Below are 20,934 nucleotides of genomic sequence, written 5' to 3' on the forward strand. Positions count from 1 at the left end.
AAGCAGTGGTATCAACGCAGAGTACTAGCTATGGCGTAGCACAGGTGGTCATTCATTTCCTGAATCTTTGTACGAAACTCTGTATCCAATGCCACCTCCTCTTCCACCAAGAGCAGCGCACCGGCCATTACATAGAAGTAATGCTTTACCGAGTGGAGCACCAGAATTACCTAAACGGCCTCAGAGGCAACCATTACTCCCTCAGGATTGTTTTGGATTTGAGATTGTAGATGTTGATGAAGCTTCGAATCTTAAGGTTAAAAGATTATCATATCACTCGGTTATTATACTCGAGATATATATATATATATATATATATAATATATATATATATATATATATATATATACTTTTGTACATATAAAAAATTATATACTTCTATTTAAATTATTTAAATTATTAAACATTTTTTCTCTAGTTAAGGACAGCGGTTACAAAGAGTATTGCGTTATTGAGCTCTCCGAGGTCGCACAGACAACGAGAGAGATCAGATTCGCACTGGCTCAATTGGAATGTCCGCCTACGCCGACACACCGACCCAAACCTTTATGTCCGTTACCTGTATGCCAAACATCAAACGTATCTTTATCATCAGAAGAACCTTTGCCTCCATGTAAGGCAATTAATATAATAGTTTCCATACTTTAATGCTGTAATATATTACTATTTATAAATTGCTCTTCTCGTGATTTTGATTAATTAACTAATCTATCTTTATGTACATTTTAGCATGGGAAGCCAGAATAGATAGTCACGGTCGAGTATTTTACATAGATCATATTAATCGTACCACGACGTGGCAGAGACCAAGCTTGACGACACATAACACCGGCTGTGATCTACGAAGACAACAGTTGGACAGGCGTTATCAGAGTGTACGGCGAACTATTTCACGCCCCGATAACATTGATCGTGAAGTTAACAATTCAAACAGCAATCCTTTTGAAAGTATTGAACGACAGAATGATTCTCGTACTGATAGGAGCGAATGCGAACCATTCGACATTGCCACAATACCGCCAGTGTTATTTTTAACACGGCCCGACTTTTTTACCGTGTTGCACACCAATGCAGACGCTATGGAGCTATACAATCGTAATCCAAGTTTAAAACATATGATCAGCAGAATTAGAAGAGATCCGATAGTTTTTCCAAGATACGAACACAATAGAGATTTAGTCGCTTTAATTAATTTTTTTGCCGATCCAAGCAAAGAACTTCCAAGAGGATACGAATCAAAGCTTGATAGGACGGGTAAAGTAAGTTTTTCATCACATTATACACAAAATATAATTCTCTCGATAAGACAGAAAGAGAGAGGCAGCACACACATATCTCATTGGAAGGTAAAAACTAAGCGTTTTTTAATTTTAGAGATTTTTCATATGTCACGCTAGAAAAGCTACATCTTTCATCGATCCACGGTTACCTACGGAAGCTGCTCATGCACGTACGTTGTTGGATGAAGCTCCAGTTCCACCGCCTAGACCACAGCAAGCATCTGTAACTGCTACTCCCGACATACCCGTGGCCTACAACGACAAAGTAGTCGCTTTTCTACGTCAGCCTAATATAATGGATATTCTAAAGGAAAGACATTCCGCAGTAGGACAGAATATTGCGCTTCGTGAAAAGATTAATACTATAAGAGTCGAAGGAACTGCAGCATTACAAAGATGGGGCCACGATGTCCCTTTAGCATTATTGCTAAGGTAGGAAACAGATATTCGAATGTATCTTTTTTATTTATGTAATATATATGCATATATGTATATACATATATATATATATATATATATATATATATATATATATATATATATATATATATAGATATATATATATTTTTTTTTAATGATATGTATTGTGTAATTTCGTCATTATTATTGCAGTTTGTTTGAGCAAGAAATAATGTCGTATGTACCTGGTAGTATGGGTAGATCTCCACTTGGCAGCCCGCATGCATCACCTGGGCTGACAAGGGCTTCCGCTAGAGCTCCAGCACCATACAGAAGAGACTTTGAAGCAAAGCTTCGAACATTTTACCGAAAATTGGAAAGCAAGGGTTATGGACAAGGACCGGGTAAATTAAAGTACGTCTCATACATACATATCTTAAGTATACATGTGTTCGTGAATACATTCAGAAATTTTATCGAATAGTTTTCTCACATATGACATATATATCCATACAGATTACACATCAGGAGAGAACATTTACTCGAAGATGCTTTTACGCGCATAATGGCCGCATCGAAAAAAGATTTGCAAAAAGGTAAATTAGTAGTCATTTTTGATCACGAAGAAGGGCTGGATTACGGCGGACCGTCCCGAGAATTTTTCTTTCATTTATCGCGCGAGCTATTCAATCCTTATTACGGATTGTTTGAATATTCAGCCAACGATACTTATACAGTGCAAATCTCGCCAATGTCAGCTTTTGTGGACAATTATCACGATTGGTTCAGATTTTCTGGCAGAGTTTTAGGTTTAGCATTAGTCCATCAATATCTGCTCGATGCATTCTTCACGAGACCGTTTTATAAGGCGCTTTTAAGGATACCGGCGAGTTTGAGCGATTTGGAAAGTTTAGATCAAGAATTTCATCAAAGTCTAATGTGGATCAAAGAAAAAGACATCAGTATCGAGCCATTAGAATTAACCTTTTCAGTAACGGAGGAACTTTTGGGACGAGTCGCCGAGCGCGAATTGAAACCAGGTGGGAGAAATATCGCGGTCACTGAAAAGAATAAAAAGGAGTATCTCGAGAGAGTAGTACGTTGGCGTCTTGAACGTGGCGTTGCTGAACAAACGGAATCGTTAGTTCGTGGTTTTTACGAAGTAGTGGATCCACGTTTAGTATCCGTTTTCGATGCTCGCGAATTGGAGCTGGTCATCGCGGGTGCTGCTGAAATCGATCTTAACGATTGGCGAACGCATACTGAATACAGAAGTGGTTATCATGATGCGCATCCAGTAGTAGAATGGTTCTGGAGCAGCATAAGCCGATTTACCAACGAACAACGTTTAAGATTATTGCAATTTGTTACTGGTACTTCAAGTATACCTTACGAGGGATTCGCGGCTTTGCGAGGGTCCACAGGACCGAGGAAATTTTGCATCGAGAAATGGGGCAGGCCAAACAGTTTACCAAGGTAAACGTGATTCTCTTTTAATTCGCGCTAGCGATGATCACCCTATATTAAAGATCTTACTTTTTCTCTCTGAATGTATAAAAATATAAATACATTCTCCTTCCCCCTGCTTATGCCATCGCTTTTGTAGTAGCATTGTCTTTCTTTGTTTCAGGGCTCATACATGTTTTAATCGCTTGGATCTTCCACCTTATCCTACACCTGAGATTTTATACGAAAAGTTGCTGTTGGCTGTGGAGGAGACAAATACATTTGGTATAGAATAAAGATAATTTTATGACGCGAATTAGATTTATAATTATGAAAAATTTGTACAGTTGATAGAATGTGCATTCTTTTGCACTTTCTGCTGAAAGAATTTTATATAGGCCTAACAGCTTACAAGAGTTGTGCAATTCATTATACTAATTCTATTAGAATTTTCGATCAGATAATATAATATTTATTTTATGTATGAAACGGAAAAACTAAACATTTTTCTCTTCAAACTTTCATCAATTTTTTAGACTACTATTAACCCCCTAGAAGTTTGCACTCTTGTTGATGCAGTTCGTCAAGTACATATTGGGATCTCGCAAATCTAACATCTTCTCCTCTTCCGACTTATTGTCATATTAGAATAGAAAATTCTATTCAATTCTCTCTTTCTCTCTCTCTCTTCCCTCTTCCCTCATCCCTTCCTTCTTCTTTTCTTTTTCAGTTTTTAAAAGCATATATAAGCATTTATTGAAGTATCTTTCTTTTTTATAAACATCTCAATTTATATAACTAAAGATAATAAATCGTACATTAATTTTAATAACAATAAACGTATTTTAAAGATGATTATATTTCTTTAAAGTGAATTTCTATGGCAATTTCTATTAAAGAAATCAGTTTAGATAAATATAAAAAAATGTAATGCTGTTGCCATTATTATCGCTCTATTGCTGAGACTACTATCAATACTAATTATTAATATGACTATTAATATTGCTTACATACTATTACTGCTACTATTACATCGTCACTAATACTGTATGCTAATCATGATATTATCATTGTTATCATTAGTATTATAATTATTATTGTTTTTGTTTACAGTCGCGCGGATCTCGATGGATATAATATTAAAGATTATAATAGTACATCGATGTTATTTATAGCTTTGTTAATCGAGTTTCATATCATACATTAATAAATAAATCTCAATTTCGTTCCAAGGCTGTACTTGTCCTTATCTCTGTTATCACCATTTTGTATATGTAGTATGTGCATCGAGATCCGAGTATGCTATTGTTGGGACAATTTTCAATTATATGACTATCACCTGTTTCTCTCTAGTCCACGAAGTAAAATTTTATGTGCAGCCTTTTAATATATTTTAACATTCCGAGAATTCTTGTTAGTCATAAGAGTTAAAAGAGTTTATGGAGTAAATGTATATGCAAAATATAAATATCACATCTGTGCAAGCTGGCTGTTTTAAAAAGTTTATTAAAAAGAAGCACTTTTATCTTATTTCTTCTTTTTGCTTAAGTGCAAGATATTGTATAGATTCTTTGACAACTTTTGCACATAGTGAAATAGACATTAAGTTATATCATAATACGTACACGAGAATTATAGACTTATTACAATAACTTTTACTAAGCAAATATATTATTATTTATTATTAGATCGATATACATATATAAATATACACACACGCACATATACACATGTATCAAACAAATGTATTTGTACAGCTGTCATATAGTTGTTATATATTAATAAATAAAATGTAACAGAGAAACAATAATGTTTTCAACAAATAAGCCTTAATTAATAAGTCTATTTTTACTCAATTATTTTGTACTATATATGTATGCGCGCGCGCGCGTGTGTGTGTTGTGTGTGTGTGTGTGTAAACGAAAATTTTTTTGATTATCATTACCTTTATTTCTGGGCATCCTTTCCTTCAATTGGATTGAATTGTGATTTTATTTTTAACTTAAGATTTTTAATATCATTCTGAAATAGATATTTCTGCCTCGTTTGATTTTCAAGAATTTTCTTCAACTTGACTATGTCATTTTTATATTTTTCTTCCAACTGCAGCATTTCCTCCTGCAAACAGCGCAATGATATTGAAAAATATGTGAAAGATAAATATTTAAGGAATATAAATGTATGTGGAGTTTATATACATCTGACATAATATGTTGCTTTGATAATTTCTGCAGCTTTGATTGTTCTTCCACTAAAATTGTTAAAAAGCTTAACTTTTGCGTATGTTCCCGAATCAGCTTGTTAAGTATAACTAATTCTCCTGCATAGCTTTCTTTGACATCTGTTTAAAAAAATGTAAAATACAATGCAAAATATACAGAGTTGGAAACGTTACTTTATAAAAGTAACTCGTTACTGTTACTTGTTACCGATTTTAAAAAGTAATTCGTTACCGTTACTGTTATTCAAAAAGTAATGAGTTGTTATAATTTTCGTTACTTTTTTATATATATAATACAAACTTTATATACAATTTTTTTTTAATACATGATCAAATTAGACACTAAAAATTTACACTAAACATTAAACATTTTTAAACATTGTTTTATATGTGCTACTCATCTTACAAAGTACAGAGAAACAAGATACCAAAAAAAATTTCCAGTATAGTTTTCATGTAATGCTGCATTCCAACACTCTTATCAATATGTTCCTTTATGAAAATTTTACCAAGTAAATTTGAAAAAACTAACGATAAAACTAACTGTTAAATTCATTCACTTGTTACGGAAAAATGTAACGAAGTTACTTTTTCTGTTACAGGTAACACATTACTTCCCAACTTTGAATATATATGTATATACAAGAATTTAAAAAATAGATTATAATATATACATATATATATATATATATAACTTACGTTTGATTCGTTTGGTAAAATACATTGTTTCATTCAAGTTGGCTTTAATATCATATACCATTCGACGAAGTATTGTTTCATATAATTTATTCAACGATATGTTTTGACCAAATTTATTTATTATCTTTAACTTTATTTCATTTTTCAAATTATTATTATTAACACGCATATGATTACAATCAACTTTTATTCTCTGGAGGTGCATTCGAGCGCGTCTACAACATATATAATCGATTATAATGTAAACTATATATACAGGGTGGGGCATTTATATTGAGACATCTAAATATCTAAAAAATAAAGCAAGATAGAAAGAAATGTTTCAGACAAAAGTTGTTCGGTTCTAAGGGGATCATAAGATGGTGCCATTAGTTTGATCTTGGGTGGAGGTGCTTCGGAGATTTCAATGTCAATCTTGTTTTTTTAAATGGAAATACTCCAATTTTTTTACATAAATCGATTCCTTACAATATTCTGTGATGACCAAAAGTTTAATAGTTTACGAGATATTTTATACTTTATTTTATTACTTTACTTCGACATAATTTTACATAAACTATGAAATATCTCATAAAATTATTTATTTTGCAATAATGTTATCTTAATATTTTAAGCTCAAAAAATGAGAGACATCAATTGGTGTAAAGAAAATAAAATAAGATTGACATTGAAATCTCCGAAGCGTCTCCATCCAAAGTCAAACTGATGGTACCATCTTATGACCCCCTTAGAACCGAACAACTTTTGTCTGAAACATTTCTTTCTATCTTTCTATCTTGCTTTATTTTTTAGATATATATAAATGCCCCACCTTGTATATATATATATATACGATAAATGTATTTACTTATGTTTGACGTGCAATTCAAGTGTCTCCTCGTGCAACTCTTGTATTCTCGCATATAATTTAGCCAATCTATTTTTATCGAATAGAACGCAATCATGCAATTTGAGTGGAATCTCATATTCTTCAAAATATTGCAACTGATGCAATTTCATTATTACTGTGACATCCACATTATTTAATTTTTTTTGTTTTTCGAGCTATTAGACAGAATGTAATTATGCAAATGGCATTATAATAGATAGATAGACATCAAATGTGAAAAATACCATAAACATGTTTAAATCCTCCTCATTTTTCTTTAAACTACTCTCTATAAGTTTTAGTTTCTTTGTCTGAATTTGAATTTCTTTATGAAAAATCTCTACAGTTTGTTGTGCATCTTTGATTTGATGTTCGCATGAGTATCGTTTTTCTCTCATCGAAAATGCCAAGTCATATAATTTTTTATCGCATCCTGGAGGACATGTGTTTTCATCGAAATAAGCTAACTCAAATTCCCTAGTGTCGATACTATTCGTTTCATCTGAACTCGTTTCAGTTGTTGTCGTGGTGGTTTCTAAAATAATAGTAAATAATTTTTGAAATATGATGGTGAAACTTTTTTGAAATTTAGGTGAACGAATAGTGCTCTGAGGCATTCTCTAAAATGCTTTTATTACCATCCTCTTCCTTCGATTCTTTGTATTTCTTTTTAAATATTCTACACAGAAAATTACGAAATTTGTTATCATTTATCCTACTCATGTACTCGAGAAGCATATTTTTTATTTGATTACGTAATTTTGTAATTTCCTTAATTTTAACATCAACTTTATCAGTGATTATTTGAATCTGAAAATATCAATATTATTATATATGAGTTACATCTTTTTTTATACATACATATGATTGTTGTTGGATGATAAAATTCGTCAACTTTTTGCCTTATCGTTGCAACCTCTTCCAGTTTACAGTTAACTTGATCACGCAATATACTTTCTCTTGTTTCGTACTCTCTTAAAATAATGTATTCTTGACGAAGTGTTAATAAAAATAAATTGATATTGACATTGTCTGCAACAATATCCAATCTATCGTATTCTAATTTGTTCAATTCCTTGTCTAAATTTTCGCAACTAGTTAATGCATATTTTAATATACAATCTTGTTTATATATTTTGTATAATATACGAGAAGTTTTCATTTCTCGTTCCCACGGACTGTCGATGTCATCACTTAAATGAAGCGACATCATATTATCTTGAGCAACAGATTGAATTTTTAATTTTCTTTCGGAAACAGAAAATAATGCCAATGGCTCACTAGAGATATTTGCATGTTCCACAAATTTTTCATCTAAAAGTAATACTTCATATTCCTCATCTGAACAAACGGGTATCTGTTCAGGAAGAACAGATAACCGTCGCAATGCTCTGTCTGCTTTCAATTCTGTATACTTTTCAATCTGTATGTGTATGTAAAAGTGTATCAGAGGATATTATATGTTATCAAATTCAAATTTTCAGTTTTATTATTTTGTATTAATGAAATATATTAATACACACCATCACTTTTCTCTCGGGAAATTCTACATTTATATTTAATGTAGGAATATCCGGCAAAGATTTTATGCTTTTCAATGGTATTTCTGCATGTATATGTTTGAGAGATTTTTTTAAATGTGCAATTTCCACAAGCAAATGTTCTTTCTCTGTTCTTACAGCTTTCAATCTCATGTTGAAAGCTTCTTGTAAATAATAAAGCTACAATTGCATAGGTATAAAAAAGCTTTTTCAAACAGATATACTTTCTTGCATAGATAAAATGAGTAATCGTATATGTAATTAAAAACAATGTTTCTAAATTTGCCAATATTGTGTACAAACCTTTTTCTGACATTTTAGTAGCTGCTTATATTTCGAGAAGAGAGTATCTCGTTCTTCCGATTGCAAATTAAAAGTTGACGATGTTTTCAGTTTGTAATCGCCAATAGTTTTTCTTGCTTCTTCTATGGCGAATATATCATGCATATGATTAATAGATTTATCCGGTTTTTCATTATATATAATTTTCCACTAAATAAAACAAAATTTTGTAATTAAATTATAATAAATAAGAAAAACTTGGTATATGTTACATCAAAATTTTACGAGATAGTTACTAACTTCTTTCTCGCGTTGCTCAAGTCTAGTTTTTCTCAAGTTATATTTATTTAACATTTGATTTAATTGAATACCCAGGCTGCTATCTGTGTCTTTGTAATTTAAACCATTTAAGAAAAGTGCAACCGATTGCTCTTGTGTTATATCTATCTCTTCTTCTGTTTTTCCTTCTTTTTGTTTTTCTCGTTCTTTTTCTTCATAATTTTGCATTTTATCATCCGTTACGCTAATCATATAATAGATAAAAGTAAATTTTACATATATGTGTGAGTCGCATTCAAGACTTATTCAAGCATATTACCTATTTCCATTTATTCCTGTATTGATGAGTGGTGTTGTGTATGCGTGTACATGTTTTATTGTATTGATATGTGGTAAAGTAACGTCAATATTCAAAATATGTTGACGTAGAGAATACACTAGATTATCTGGTTTCCTATATATCAGTATAGATTATTAATAACAATAATAAATTTTTAATAAATCATTAATAGATTAATTGTTCATATTTCATTTAATAGATTATTTGTTCATATTTTTAAGATATCTTTTACTTACGATATTTTGCAGATGGCAAATGGTAAGTGTGTAATAGGCTGAATAAAGTATTCCAAAAGCTTTTGTAATCCAAGTTTACTTTTTTCTATTTTAAAAGCCAATTTTTCTCGTACTGTAATCATTTCTGCTTCCAATTCTTTATTTAAATCAGCTATAATTCTAGGATCCAGTTCTAATTCTTCGCGAGTTATCCTATGAGACTTGGGTAGAGCATTATTCCTAAAATATATAAAAATGTGGATACACCATCTTCTTACTTAGCATCACATTCGACAATTATTTCTACATTTAATGTAACTTGAACCTCTCCATAATGTTGCTATATTCTTCACTTAATTTAGATAACATCTGCAAGGTATAATGTTTACTCTGTTTTGCTACAGTCGCAATCCTGTCATGTTCGGTCTGTTGAATCATCTCTTCTAAGCTCGCATGATCGGCGTCTTCGATATCTTCAATACTAATGTACGGCTATATTATTGTAGAACATATCATGAATTATTTTTCCGTCATGTTATGAGTCCAAGTAAAATAAGAAATGCATGCCACACAATGAATTCACACATAATAATGGTTTAAAATATAACAAATAAGAAATAAAATATAACAAATCCTCACCAAAGATAAAGTTCCTTTGATTATTTCAAACTCGATTGATTCAGATGGTGTATCATCGTTTATTTCATAAGAGAATAAATTCCCATCGTATCCACATGTAAATAACATCTTCTGGTTATGACTGAGAATAATTTTTGGAATATAACCATTAAAATTATCATGCATCGAAAGTATCCAATAATCTGATAAATCTGTATAGTTTTCAGGTTTCAATTTACAGATCCGTATTTGCCCATGTTCCATTCCCAAAAATAAGTACTTTCTTTTCTTGCTAGCAATAACATAAAAAATAACAGACAATTATTTGCTGTGTAAAATTATCTTTTCCATAATATATACACAATAATTAATTTTACTTATTCTTACTAAAATAGACAGCTTCGTATTTCTACGTCATCTGCATCATATATCATGGTGCTTTTAATAGGTTTCTCCACAATAGTTTTACTAACTTGCGGACTTGGATATTCGTATATATATCCCGCGTCAAATCCTGCCATTAACAACCAAATAACGTATTGACTAATATATTGTGCTATCAATACCATGTTCGGGATTTTGGGTATATATATTTCTGGCAGTGACTCTTCTTCTTCCATATTTACTGTAATTTTTATCACATTGTTTTATTTCCATAATCTTAATAATCCTCATTAATACCATATCTTAGATGACAACAAAATTTAATTAAAAAATACACTATTACTTCAGATAAGTTATAAATAATAAAATTACTAAAAAACGCTTCTTCGTTAATTTCCATTTCGGGACTTTCCACAATTAATCGCGCTATTTCTTCACGTTTTTTCGCTATTTTTTCTTTCTTTCCTTTCTCTCGATTTAAACGTATTAATTCGTTTCGAATAGCAGATTTCACAGAATAAAATTTAAATGTTTTTAATCGACATTGAACAAGTTCATATGAAGCAATGGTATATGATTGAGGTGTGTTTGGTAATGTAACTTCTACACAATCTCCTTGTGAACATCCAATTAATATTGTCGTTTCCTACAAAATCATATTTAATTAAGAGCGATCGTGCAAATATCGATGAAAGAAAAATAATTAGGTAACATATTATTTACACATTGTGGTTTCCATGCAAGGCATGTGACCCCCGAAGGTACTTTGATGAAACCAACTGGCGTAATGACAGGGTAAGTATTAGTTACTATAATGGTAAAGCTAAATATAGTTGAGTCTTCACTACCAGTTACCAGTAAACTGAAATAATCTTACATAGAAATTTACAACTATAATTTTAATAAAATATGTGTATATTACTAGAAAATATGTCGTAAATATTGCTCGTTATGTAAGAACGCGCTTTCGGTATACCTGCACGATGGATTTAAAGACATTGTAGTTATTGCCATTTTGTGCGGTTTTATAACTTGGATCAGTCTAACATAGTCTCCTCGTATATTGTTAATGGCATTAGCCGTTGATATCGCTACAACTATTATACGAATAACACCACTCTCAAAAGCGCATGCGAGTGTCGATCCTGTTGCTTCAATCTTATAAATATATGAAAAGAATTTTATGCATGTATACATAACTTTATATATAGGCAGTTAGATATATGCATATATAAAAAATTTAAATTCTAGAAAATAAGATTTTATGAAATTTTTATCACATTGGTAAAATTGGGTGATAAGAAATAGTCAAAAGGTCAGCTGACTTTTCCATTTTTCGTATTGTTGTGTATATAATAGAGATTGTGATTGTGTGTGTATATGAGTGCGCGCACGCACGTATATGGGGTACTCGATTATATGTATATTAAAATATTGGAAATAAATAAATCAATAAATTACTAAGGCTAATTCTTACCTGGCATGAAAACCAGATGATTTGACTGCCAATATCATTAAAGTTATGCACCAAAATTAACTTTTTTTCTGTATAATTATAAATATGCAGCTGTCCAGCTTTACCCAATGTAACTATAAAGGGACCCCATGTCGCATAATCCATATCGGCTATAGCTCCCGCATGGCATGTAAATATTTTCCGCGGTAATTCTGCTTTTGGAGTATGTAAATCTATTAACCAAATCCCACCATTTCCATCCTAGAAAAAAATAGGCATTACATGTTTACAGAAATTGCATTAATATTTTGTTAATATTTCTTTTTCTTAAAAGCTTGTATTATTAAATTTACTAAAATCTCCCACAATACTCTTCAATATTTGACATTATAATGAAAACCTATTATTCAGGATGTATTCTACATGGAACTCGCAACACTCAGATCGACGTTCGTGCTGTTTTATTTGATACGAATTATATTTAGCATGCATTACAATGTCGCGAGCGTCGAGCGAAGAACGATTTAAATATTGCGAGTCCCAAATGGAACGCAGTCTCACCTGAACATACCAGAGCATACTTTCTGGATTATCTAGTTCTTGTTTACGTATGCACATAAGCATCGAATTATTAGCTTCATTATCTTCACTGACATGATGTTCATAAATAGGTTGAATTTCTAGAAAACGTTCTCCAGTACGAGAATCCGCTTGATCTATCGTTTCATAAAACCAAATTCTAATCCATCCATCCATACCTACAATCCGTCCATAATATCCATTCATTTCAATAGAAATTCTTATTCAAAATCATATACACACACATGCACGCGCGCGTAGATTGAAAGATTGGAAGACCTTAAGCTCTTGGATAGAAATCACATTTTAATATATTCTTAATAAACTTGTCTCATTACAATTTATGGAAAAAGAATTGAGAGAGTGTTGCTACATAATTATAAGAAATATTTTTACCAACTGATATAAGCTCTCCATTTATATACTCAAATTGTGTAATTGCCTTAGTGTGACATGATTGTCGATTTTTCTTGCATATTTCAAGAGTAATTAGACCTTCTTCCCATAGTAAGATGTTTCCCCATTCACAGCCTGATACAACCTGAGAAAGATATAGCTTTAAATAAATCGAAAAGCTCCAGATGCATTTAAACAATACTCACTTTTCCATCTGGCATGATATATACGCCGATAATGTCAGATATCTCTGTCTGACCAAATCTACCAATTTCGCCTTTCAATTTAAGTCCGGTAAATGTTTCAGAGATTTTCCAAAATTTTATATGTCCCGAACCACTGGTCACCAAATATCCAGGTAACGATGAAGATATTGTAATATTATAAACATCCCGATTGTATGATTTGCATTTCAATGCAATTTTAGACTTTTGCCAATTCCAAAGAGTGATTGTATAATCAGGATCTCCCCCTTGTGATACTAATAATAAACCATCTGCACTGTAAAATATATATAAAACATATAACACATTGAACACATACATGATAATATATAGAATTATGCATCTATATATAATAGATATGATTTTATGTATTAGATCTGTGTGAGATACCTATATGCTAAATGAGAATAGGATTTCAATGTGCCATTATATAAGATTGTCACAATATCCATTGAAGGCCACTTATAGATTATTATTGGAGGTTTAATACCATTTTCACCAACAGCAATGTGATCAAATACAGGATTTTTCTAAACAGACAAAATATTATGGAAAAAATATATTTTTTTTTATTTCACTAATTATAATAAATCAGCATTTTGCTCTAAAGCTATCTCTCATTTTCAATTTTTTTTCAAAATAAGTAATATATAAATGTAAAAAATACTGTCACATGTCCAATTCCGTCGCCAGTATATCCTCTTCTAAACCACAGCTTGTTTGTTGAAATATTCCAGAAATGTAGAATGTTACCGGAAATAAAGATAATAATGTTTGGTTCTGCCACGCAAAGATTAAAGTATCTCTGACAGTCGTATGAAAATGAATGACTTAAGTTATGTAAGAAATTTTTTTTCATATTGTATATTTGTCATCGTGATTTAAAAAGAAAAAAAAGTATAATCACTACATATAATCACTATATATAAAAGGATACTGAAACTCCAAGATATTCATAGGTACTGTTCCATTTTTTACACGTTTTGCTTTGGATATATATTCGTTTGAATTGTAGATGTACTCTTCATTTTCTCCTTTTCCTGCTTCCTGATTTTCTTTATTGCGAAATTCAAATTGACGCTCTTGCGACTTATCTTCTTGCATTTTACCGTTTTATTGTTTCCTTATGTTGTTAGTCTTCTTGGTCGCGTTAAAATCTTACGATAAACTTTGCTCGAAGAAAAAATTTGACAAAAGAACACTTTTATAAAAAAAAATTCGACGCGCTTGCTATATATACACACTTTGTTGTGTATTGTATAACACATAGTTTATAAATTACAATAATAGTTACCATAGATACACACACATAACTGTTTATTCAATATATCAAATGTACAATACATCGGAAAAAAAGATACATTACTTTTCCTAATTCAAATATTTCCAATTTTTCAGAATAACAACTTAATAATCTAAGTGTTATTTAATTTTCAAAAATCGAAAAAAATAATTTTTTAAATTTTTGTTTCTCGAAAGCCTTGTATCTCCACGATGTAATGCGGCGTCTCCAATAGAGATTTTAAGCCCTAAGCTTTAAGAAATTGACCAATCACAGTCGAGTATTCTTCTCACTTAGGGCTTAAAATCTCTATTGTAGACGCCGCATTAAAACTCGGTCCGAGAAACGTGTAGCCAATAAAATTACCGCTTTTTCGTAAAAGCTGCAAATTGATTGGCTACATATTTCTCGGCCGAGAACTCGGATTGAGTTCTAGTATTTCTAGTAATTCTAGTAGACACAAGGCTTAAAAGTTATTAAAAGTTATTAAAAATTACTAGCATCATGAAATACCAACAATTTCGATGTGACTCGGAACTCGGAACACTACTCACCAATGGCCTAGTTTACATCGATATACTTTACCACATACTAAGTATTACACTGTCCAATCATAGTCATTCCTTTTAAAAATGGAATGGCTGTGATTGGCCAGTATAGTATTTAGTACGTATTAGGCCGATATTACATTTGTCATACGATAAATTGACCAATCAAATTCCTTATGCTTATGATTATGCGCTTGTGCAAAAGTGTGTACTCCCCGCTTATTACCTAGTATTGGGCGATGGGCTTTATTGCTTACGTTACTTTTGTATGCCATGAGTCTTTCTGTGTATTTCTGACATTAGATTTAAAAAAAACCCGAAAGTGGAGCTTGACAACGATTATCTTTCATTTCATTAGGAAAAAAATAAAATTAATTTAACTAAATCATAAAAGAAAGATCATAAAAGAAAGATTATAAAAAAGAAATAGCTTTATTTTATAGAAGATTAGTTGACGCTGTGTCTAAAAATGATATCTAAAGTTGAAGACATTAGATTCCATATGCAAAATTAATTCTCTAGTGTCTTATAAATTATCTTGAATAATAAAATGGATTTTGGCACTTTGATAAATGTTGCACAGAAGAATGAAACGAAAAAACATGTTAGTCTATTTTGTCGATACTACTATTTGCAATTAGACTCCAAAGTATATATAATGGACATAAAAATAGGTTAGGTTAGATACCTTTTGCTTAGTGTTAAACAATATCTCCTAAAATATTGTTAATTCTTTTAACAGACCGTTCCATGCTATCAAACAAAATTTACACCACCGAAAAAACAAACTAAACAATCTAAAACTCTTTCCAATAATATCAAGAAATTTCTCGCTCGAAAGGAAGAAGAGGAAAGACAGAAAGCCTTAGAAGAGAAAAGAAAGAAAGAAGTAATTTTATAAAAATAATACATAATAAATGTGTCATACATTGATTTATGAACAATTTATATAAATCTTTTATATTGCATAATAATATGTGTATTAGATTACTTACGTTTTATATTTAATAAAATATACTTTCAGAATCTTTTAGCTTTACGGGATTCTAAAGCTCAAAGTCGGATAAATAAACACTTGAAAGTATGTAAAGCAGCAAATAAGTCAGTGATTGCGGATGCCATTGATAGCGAAAATACAGCTATTACTATAGCAGGTAATATATATAATTTTATATATATATATATATATATATATATATATATATATGATATTTTGAAAAATGATTATTCTTATATATATATATATATATATATATATATATATATATATATATATATATATATAAATAAGAATAATCATTTTTCAAAATATCATATAATGATATTGTTATATAAATAACAGATTAAACACAGTTTTAATCTTCTTTTTCTACATTTTCAATTTATTTAAAATATATTTCAATAAAATTATATCTCTATCATTAGGGGACCCAAATTTTTGAATAAGATATAAAAATAAAGTTCCAAACAAAAATAAAACATTTATATATACATAGAGATTAACCTTTATTTTTTATATTTACAGTTATCTTTTTTTTTGCAACACATTCTTTTGTTAATATATATGCTTGAATATTTATACATGAAGATATTATGAAATAAAATACTGTGAACTAAATATAATTAGAGCAATATAGCAAGCAAGTCTTACGCAAATACAAAATAATAAAATGCAATACTGATGCATACGAATAAATTCAAACCACAAGGTGGCAGATTGATATTGACAAAAAAATATGATAAATAGTTTATTTGCATATTATTGTCAGCTTAGCGAGGAAACTTATCCATAATGGGCAATATTTTTGCCCGCAGGTTATGTAATATATACGAGCAATATAATGCATTAATTATCCATCATCCCAAATTGATGCAGAACAATTTCATGGATTTGTACAGCGATGGATACTAAGGCATTGATTAAGGTCAGCCATCTAATTTTAGAGTAGTTTAGAGAATTTACAAGAATGAAGTTTGCGCTATAATTACTGCTATTTTTATCATAAACTACATTTACACGTCAGCCTTAATCAAGTTTAATAACATTCATAAACATTTTTAAAGCTGATCAATGATTATTCCTTCAAAGAATGGAATAATCATGATTGATCAGTTTTAGCAGTTTTAGAATTATGAATCTTATTAAGCTGATTAAGGGTGTTGTGTAAACGCAGTCATATTTGTGAGATTTCTTTAAAAACAATATAGAAGTGTAATTTTATTTATACTTATTCATTATTAATGCAAATCACATATGCATGATGCTTCATTATTATATCATTTCTCTCTTCTTTTGTCTCAGTCAAAGTTCTTTTATATTATTTTTATACATTTTATAATATATATTTTTTAGAAAAAAATACTTGTCTCTATTTTATATATGTGTATATAAACTTGATTTTTTAAATATATATTTTGTTCCTAATATATCTGTTAAAGAAAAAGAAATAAAAATTTTTTTACAGGTCTTTGATGGATCATTTATATATATTGTATTTCCTCTATTTTTTTCATTTTAATACTAAATACTTTATTTTTTAATGTAATATATATATAATGTTAAATGTGATGATGATTATAATGAGGTATATAAAAGATGTTATCAAGATACATTTTATTTTTAAATTGTATGATATTGCTCAATTATCTTTTTGCACTACACAATTTTCTAAAGAAATCATTTTATGCCATTTGTTTACTCGTTCATATTTTTTCCTATTATTTTTAATATTGATATTGGACATTTTATTCTCGTATATTAACAAATTATTGTGCATTTGAGATATTTGGAACTTTATTTTTATATAATTCTGAATGAGGGGTATAACTCACGTATGCGCGTGCGCGCACACACGTACACACACACACACACACACACACACACATTATTCTCTTTAAAAAATAGTATATCTTTATATTTACACATACATACAGGATGTATTATATAATTGTATACAATAAATAGAGAAAGAGAGATGCAAGATACTTTCCAATAAAAAAAATAAAAAATTTGTTATATAAATATAAAGATTAACTGCATGCTTTGTTATGAAGGTATGACAAGGGATAATTCAACAAAAAACAAGATATAGCTGTTAATTTAAATTATGATTTTACTGAGATATGTTACATGTTGCATCCTATATCTTGGTTCCCACATTGTATTGTCAGGAGTATATTAGCAAGGATCAATTGTGACATAATTATAATTGCTAATAATTGTCATTTGCAATATTTATAATATCTTTCAAAAAAAAACTGGAATTTAAGGCACAAAAGAGCTGATTTTCATTGTGAATACAATGGAAATCACTTTGAATACCTTCTTTAAGATTTTTATATGATTTGATACAGTTATGATGCTTTCTTTTGAATTATCCCTTCTTTATTTGTTATATCTCTATAACGAAGCGGTTAAATCTATATATTTATATAACTCTCTTTTTTCAATTACAGAATATCTTGTATTTATTTATTGTATATATGATACACCCATAAAATATATATATATATATATATACAAGAAAATTTTTTTATGCATATAATTAATTACCATATATATATATAATGATGATGATGATGATGATGATGATGATGATTAATTATATTTATAAACAAAATATTATTGTTTACAGGTCCTTCTCAGCCTGATGAAGATGATTATGGATACGTATCGCAAGAAGCTTCTACATTTTACAATCAGTTAATGAACAAATATAATAGTTTACCTCCAGAGAAACCTATTTTTAATAATAATGAGAAAAGAACAATCAAGGATATTGCATCTACAAAGGTGTATATATAACAATCTCCTATTAAACACAATAAGAAAATATTTGATTTTTTAAATTATGTAACATTAAGTAGTAGACATTTCTTATATTAATTTGTTGGTTTAAGTTATGTATATATTATCATTTTATTCATATTATTCACTATAATCTGAATATATAAAATAGCTAATTTATTGTATGCTATCTGTTTTCACTTGTACTATATGTTTGAATGTGATCTTGTATATTATAGGATAGAGTAAAACAAGCTTTAAAACAGCAAGAACTCGAGGAGAATAGTGGACATAGGCGCAAAAAGAAATCATCTGCTACAAATGTAAAAGAAGCTGAAATTGATGAAAAAATGGAGAAGAATGTTGCTGATAAAATCAAAGAAGAGGGCCAGAAGGAGGAAAAGCCGAAACCGAAGAAAAAGTCATTACCACCGCCTATGGGTTTCGCGGAACTTTTAAAACTTGCAGAGAAAAAACAGCATGAGCCTGTGATGGTAGAAGTTAAGCCAAAAATGGAAGAGGAACGACCAATGACAAAACGTCAAAAAATTGAATATATACAGGAAAGAGAAAGAAAGGAGCAACGAGGGAAAAAAGATTTAGAAACAGATAAAAAAATAAACATTACGAGTGTATTAAACAAATCTAATAAAACACAATTAAATAAAATTCCTAAGACTATTGAAAAATCTCCGATCTTAAACTCAATATTAAATAAAAACTCCTCTAAAGCTGCGACAACCATTTCTAGAAAAATTATTGACAAATCCAATGAAAAACATAATATGGAAAAATGTAACTCAAGCAAAACCTCATCTAAGAATGAATTATTAGAAGAACGAAAAAAATTAGAAGCTGAGAGAAGACAACTGGAAGAAATGCGACGCGCTATCGAAGAAGAAAAGAGGAAATTAGAGCAAAGTAAAAATAAACAGGAAGATATAAAGTCTCACTCTTCTAATAAAGAAATGGTTAAATCCAAAAGCAATAGTGTAGATAAGCAAATATCCAAAGATATTAAAACGCGACAATCTCCACTTTTGGATTTGAAATCACACTCGTCGTTAGCTAATAATAGATTAAAACAAAATCCACCACCTGATATAAAATCCATTAAATCTAAAGAAATTATTAAAAAACCGCTTACATCCAACAAACGTGAGTTTACTTGCAGATATAAATTATTATTATAAAACTTGATGGAAAATCAGGTAAAGTCAAACATGTGAAATAAGTTTTAATTTTACAGGACGTATCTATGACGAGGACGAAGATTCAGATTTAAATGATTTCATAGATGATGGATCAGATAATAATGAGGAAGATTATAGTAAACATATTAGCGAAATATTTGGCTATGATAAAAGCAAATATAAACATCTCGATAATGAAGATGACACTGCTATGGAGAGTAATTTTGCACAACAACTAAAGGAAGAATACATATCCACTAAAATAGGTATTCATTTATATTATCATAAATATTTTATGTGTGTCTAACATATGAAGAGCTTGTTGATATGTAAAATTGAATATTTGCAGGAATTATGGAAGATTTAGAAGATATGCGTAAGGAAGCATTAGAGAAAAAGAAAAAAAATTTTCTTAAAAAGAAGCTTAAAAAATAGTACAAAATATTTTGACTTTATATATATATATATATATATATATATATTGTATTTATATTTATTATCTCTTTTACGATTTTGATATATATTGGAAATATTTAAGTTGTAAAAGTATATAAAAGAATAAGATTTGTTTAGAGGAAGAATTTTTTTTTCTCTCTGCATGCACTATCTCCAACTTTTGAGAAAAAGAGAATACATTATGTTTTTGTAATATCTTTGTGTCATATGATATATATATATATATATATATATATATATATATATTATATATATATATATATATAAGAATTTTCTTTTTATTTGTATACAATATTATTATATCATACATTATACTATTTTTGAAAACAAATTGTGGCAAGTTGAAACCGGATTCTAATTAGGAAAATATAAAATCTCACATTTTGATAAGAAATCGAATTACGGAGCTTAGTTTTTTTAATCATTTTTTAATACATATTA

At 29.6% G+C, this 20,934-nt stretch overlaps 3 protein-coding genes across 7 annotated transcripts in view; 2 read left to right on the forward strand and 1 right to left on the reverse strand.

Annotated features, from left to right (window-relative positions):
- Hecw (Hecw ubiquitin protein ligase) overlaps nt 1-4,216 on the forward strand; it is a 4,347-nt gene extending 131 nt beyond the window's left edge. Inside the window, 8 exon segments of the mRNA XM_070299047.1 lie at nt 29-256; nt 419-494; nt 497-613; nt 730-1,259; nt 1,375-1,712; nt 1,893-2,093; nt 2,196-3,155; nt 3,310-4,216. Of these exon segments, the coding sequence (XP_070155148.1) occupies nt 29-256; nt 419-494; nt 497-613; nt 730-1,259; nt 1,375-1,712; nt 1,893-2,093; nt 2,196-3,155; nt 3,310-3,421 (2,562 nt within the window). The 3' untranslated portion in view covers nt 3,422-4,216.
- Nucleotides 2,197-14,501, reverse strand: LOC138934468 (cilia- and flagella-associated protein 44). Of its 5 annotated transcripts, none has more exons than XM_070298230.1 (26): nt 14,165-14,501; nt 13,895-14,057; nt 13,618-13,757; nt 13,210-13,504; nt 13,004-13,148; nt 12,590-12,786; nt 12,050-12,289; nt 11,549-11,730; nt 11,296-11,434; nt 10,945-11,218; nt 10,576-10,813; nt 10,210-10,480; nt 9,896-10,062; nt 9,592-9,810; nt 9,335-9,469; nt 9,037-9,259; nt 8,758-8,946; nt 8,437-8,634; nt 7,809-8,336; nt 7,552-7,723; nt 7,159-7,448; nt 6,893-7,089; nt 6,046-6,260; nt 5,324-5,466; nt 5,071-5,243; nt 2,197-3,386 (listed from the first exon to the last, which is right to left on the reverse strand). In XM_070298230.1, exons 1-25 carry the CDS (start codon nt 14,329-14,331, stop codon nt 5,073-5,075), a joined length of 5,298 nt encoding a protein of 1,765 aa, XP_070154331.1. In that variant the 5' UTR covers nt 14,332-14,501; the 3' UTR covers nt 2,197-3,386; nt 5,071-5,072. The 5 variants fall into 5 exon arrangements, with proteins under 5 accessions (XP_070154331.1, XP_070154333.1, XP_070154332.1 ...); XM_070298232.1 differs by lacking the exon at nt 2,197-3,386 and adding an exon at nt 3,539-3,923; XM_070298231.1 differs by lacking the exon at nt 2,197-3,386 and adding an exon at nt 4,064-4,427.
- Nucleotides 14,502-15,385: 884 nt separating this feature from the next.
- LOC138934557 (protein SPT2 homolog) lies at nt 15,386-20,472 on the forward strand. The gene is made up of 7 exons (XM_070298440.1): nt 15,386-15,661; nt 15,800-15,946; nt 16,082-16,211; nt 18,693-18,850; nt 19,084-20,002; nt 20,094-20,303; nt 20,387-20,472. Exons 1-7 carry the CDS (start codon nt 15,608-15,610, stop codon nt 20,470-20,472), a joined length of 1,704 nt encoding a protein of 567 aa, XP_070154541.1. The 5' UTR covers nt 15,386-15,607.
- The last annotated feature ends 462 nt before the right edge of the window (nt 20,473-20,934 follow it).

This window comes from Polyergus mexicanus, unplaced genomic scaffold (genome assembly GCF_030449975.1).
Source record: "Polyergus mexicanus isolate NDT 795.1 unplaced genomic scaffold, iyPolMexi1.0 SCAF_7, whole genome shotgun sequence".
Classification (NCBI taxonomy): domain Eukaryota; kingdom Metazoa; phylum Arthropoda; class Insecta; order Hymenoptera; family Formicidae; genus Polyergus; species Polyergus mexicanus.

Bases quoted from the DNA above. Each gene is read 5' to 3' on its own strand.
- LOC138934468 (XM_070298230.1), bottom strand. From the start codon at position 14,331: ATGCAAGAAGATAAGTCGCAAGAGCGTCAATTTGAATTTCGCAATAAA. The intron at 7,449-7,551 runs GTAATAAAAGCA...CTATTATTTTAG, and splicing joins AGAATCGAAGGAAGAGGATG to AAACCACCACGACAACAACT. The intron at 7,090-7,158 runs GTATTTTTCACA...TCTGTCTAATAG, and splicing joins AGGATTTAAACATGTTTATG to CTCGAAAAACAAAAAAAATT.
- LOC138934557 (XM_070298440.1), top strand. From the start codon at position 15,608: ATGGATTTTGGCACTTTGATAAATGTTGCACAGAAGAATGAAACGAAA. The intron at 18,851-19,083 runs GTGTATATATAA...TGTATATTATAG, and splicing joins AGGATATTGCATCTACAAAG to GATAGAGTAAAACAAGCTTT. The intron at 20,003-20,093 runs GTGAGTTTACTT...TTAATTTTACAG, and splicing joins ACCGCTTACATCCAACAAAC to GACGTATCTATGACGAGGAC.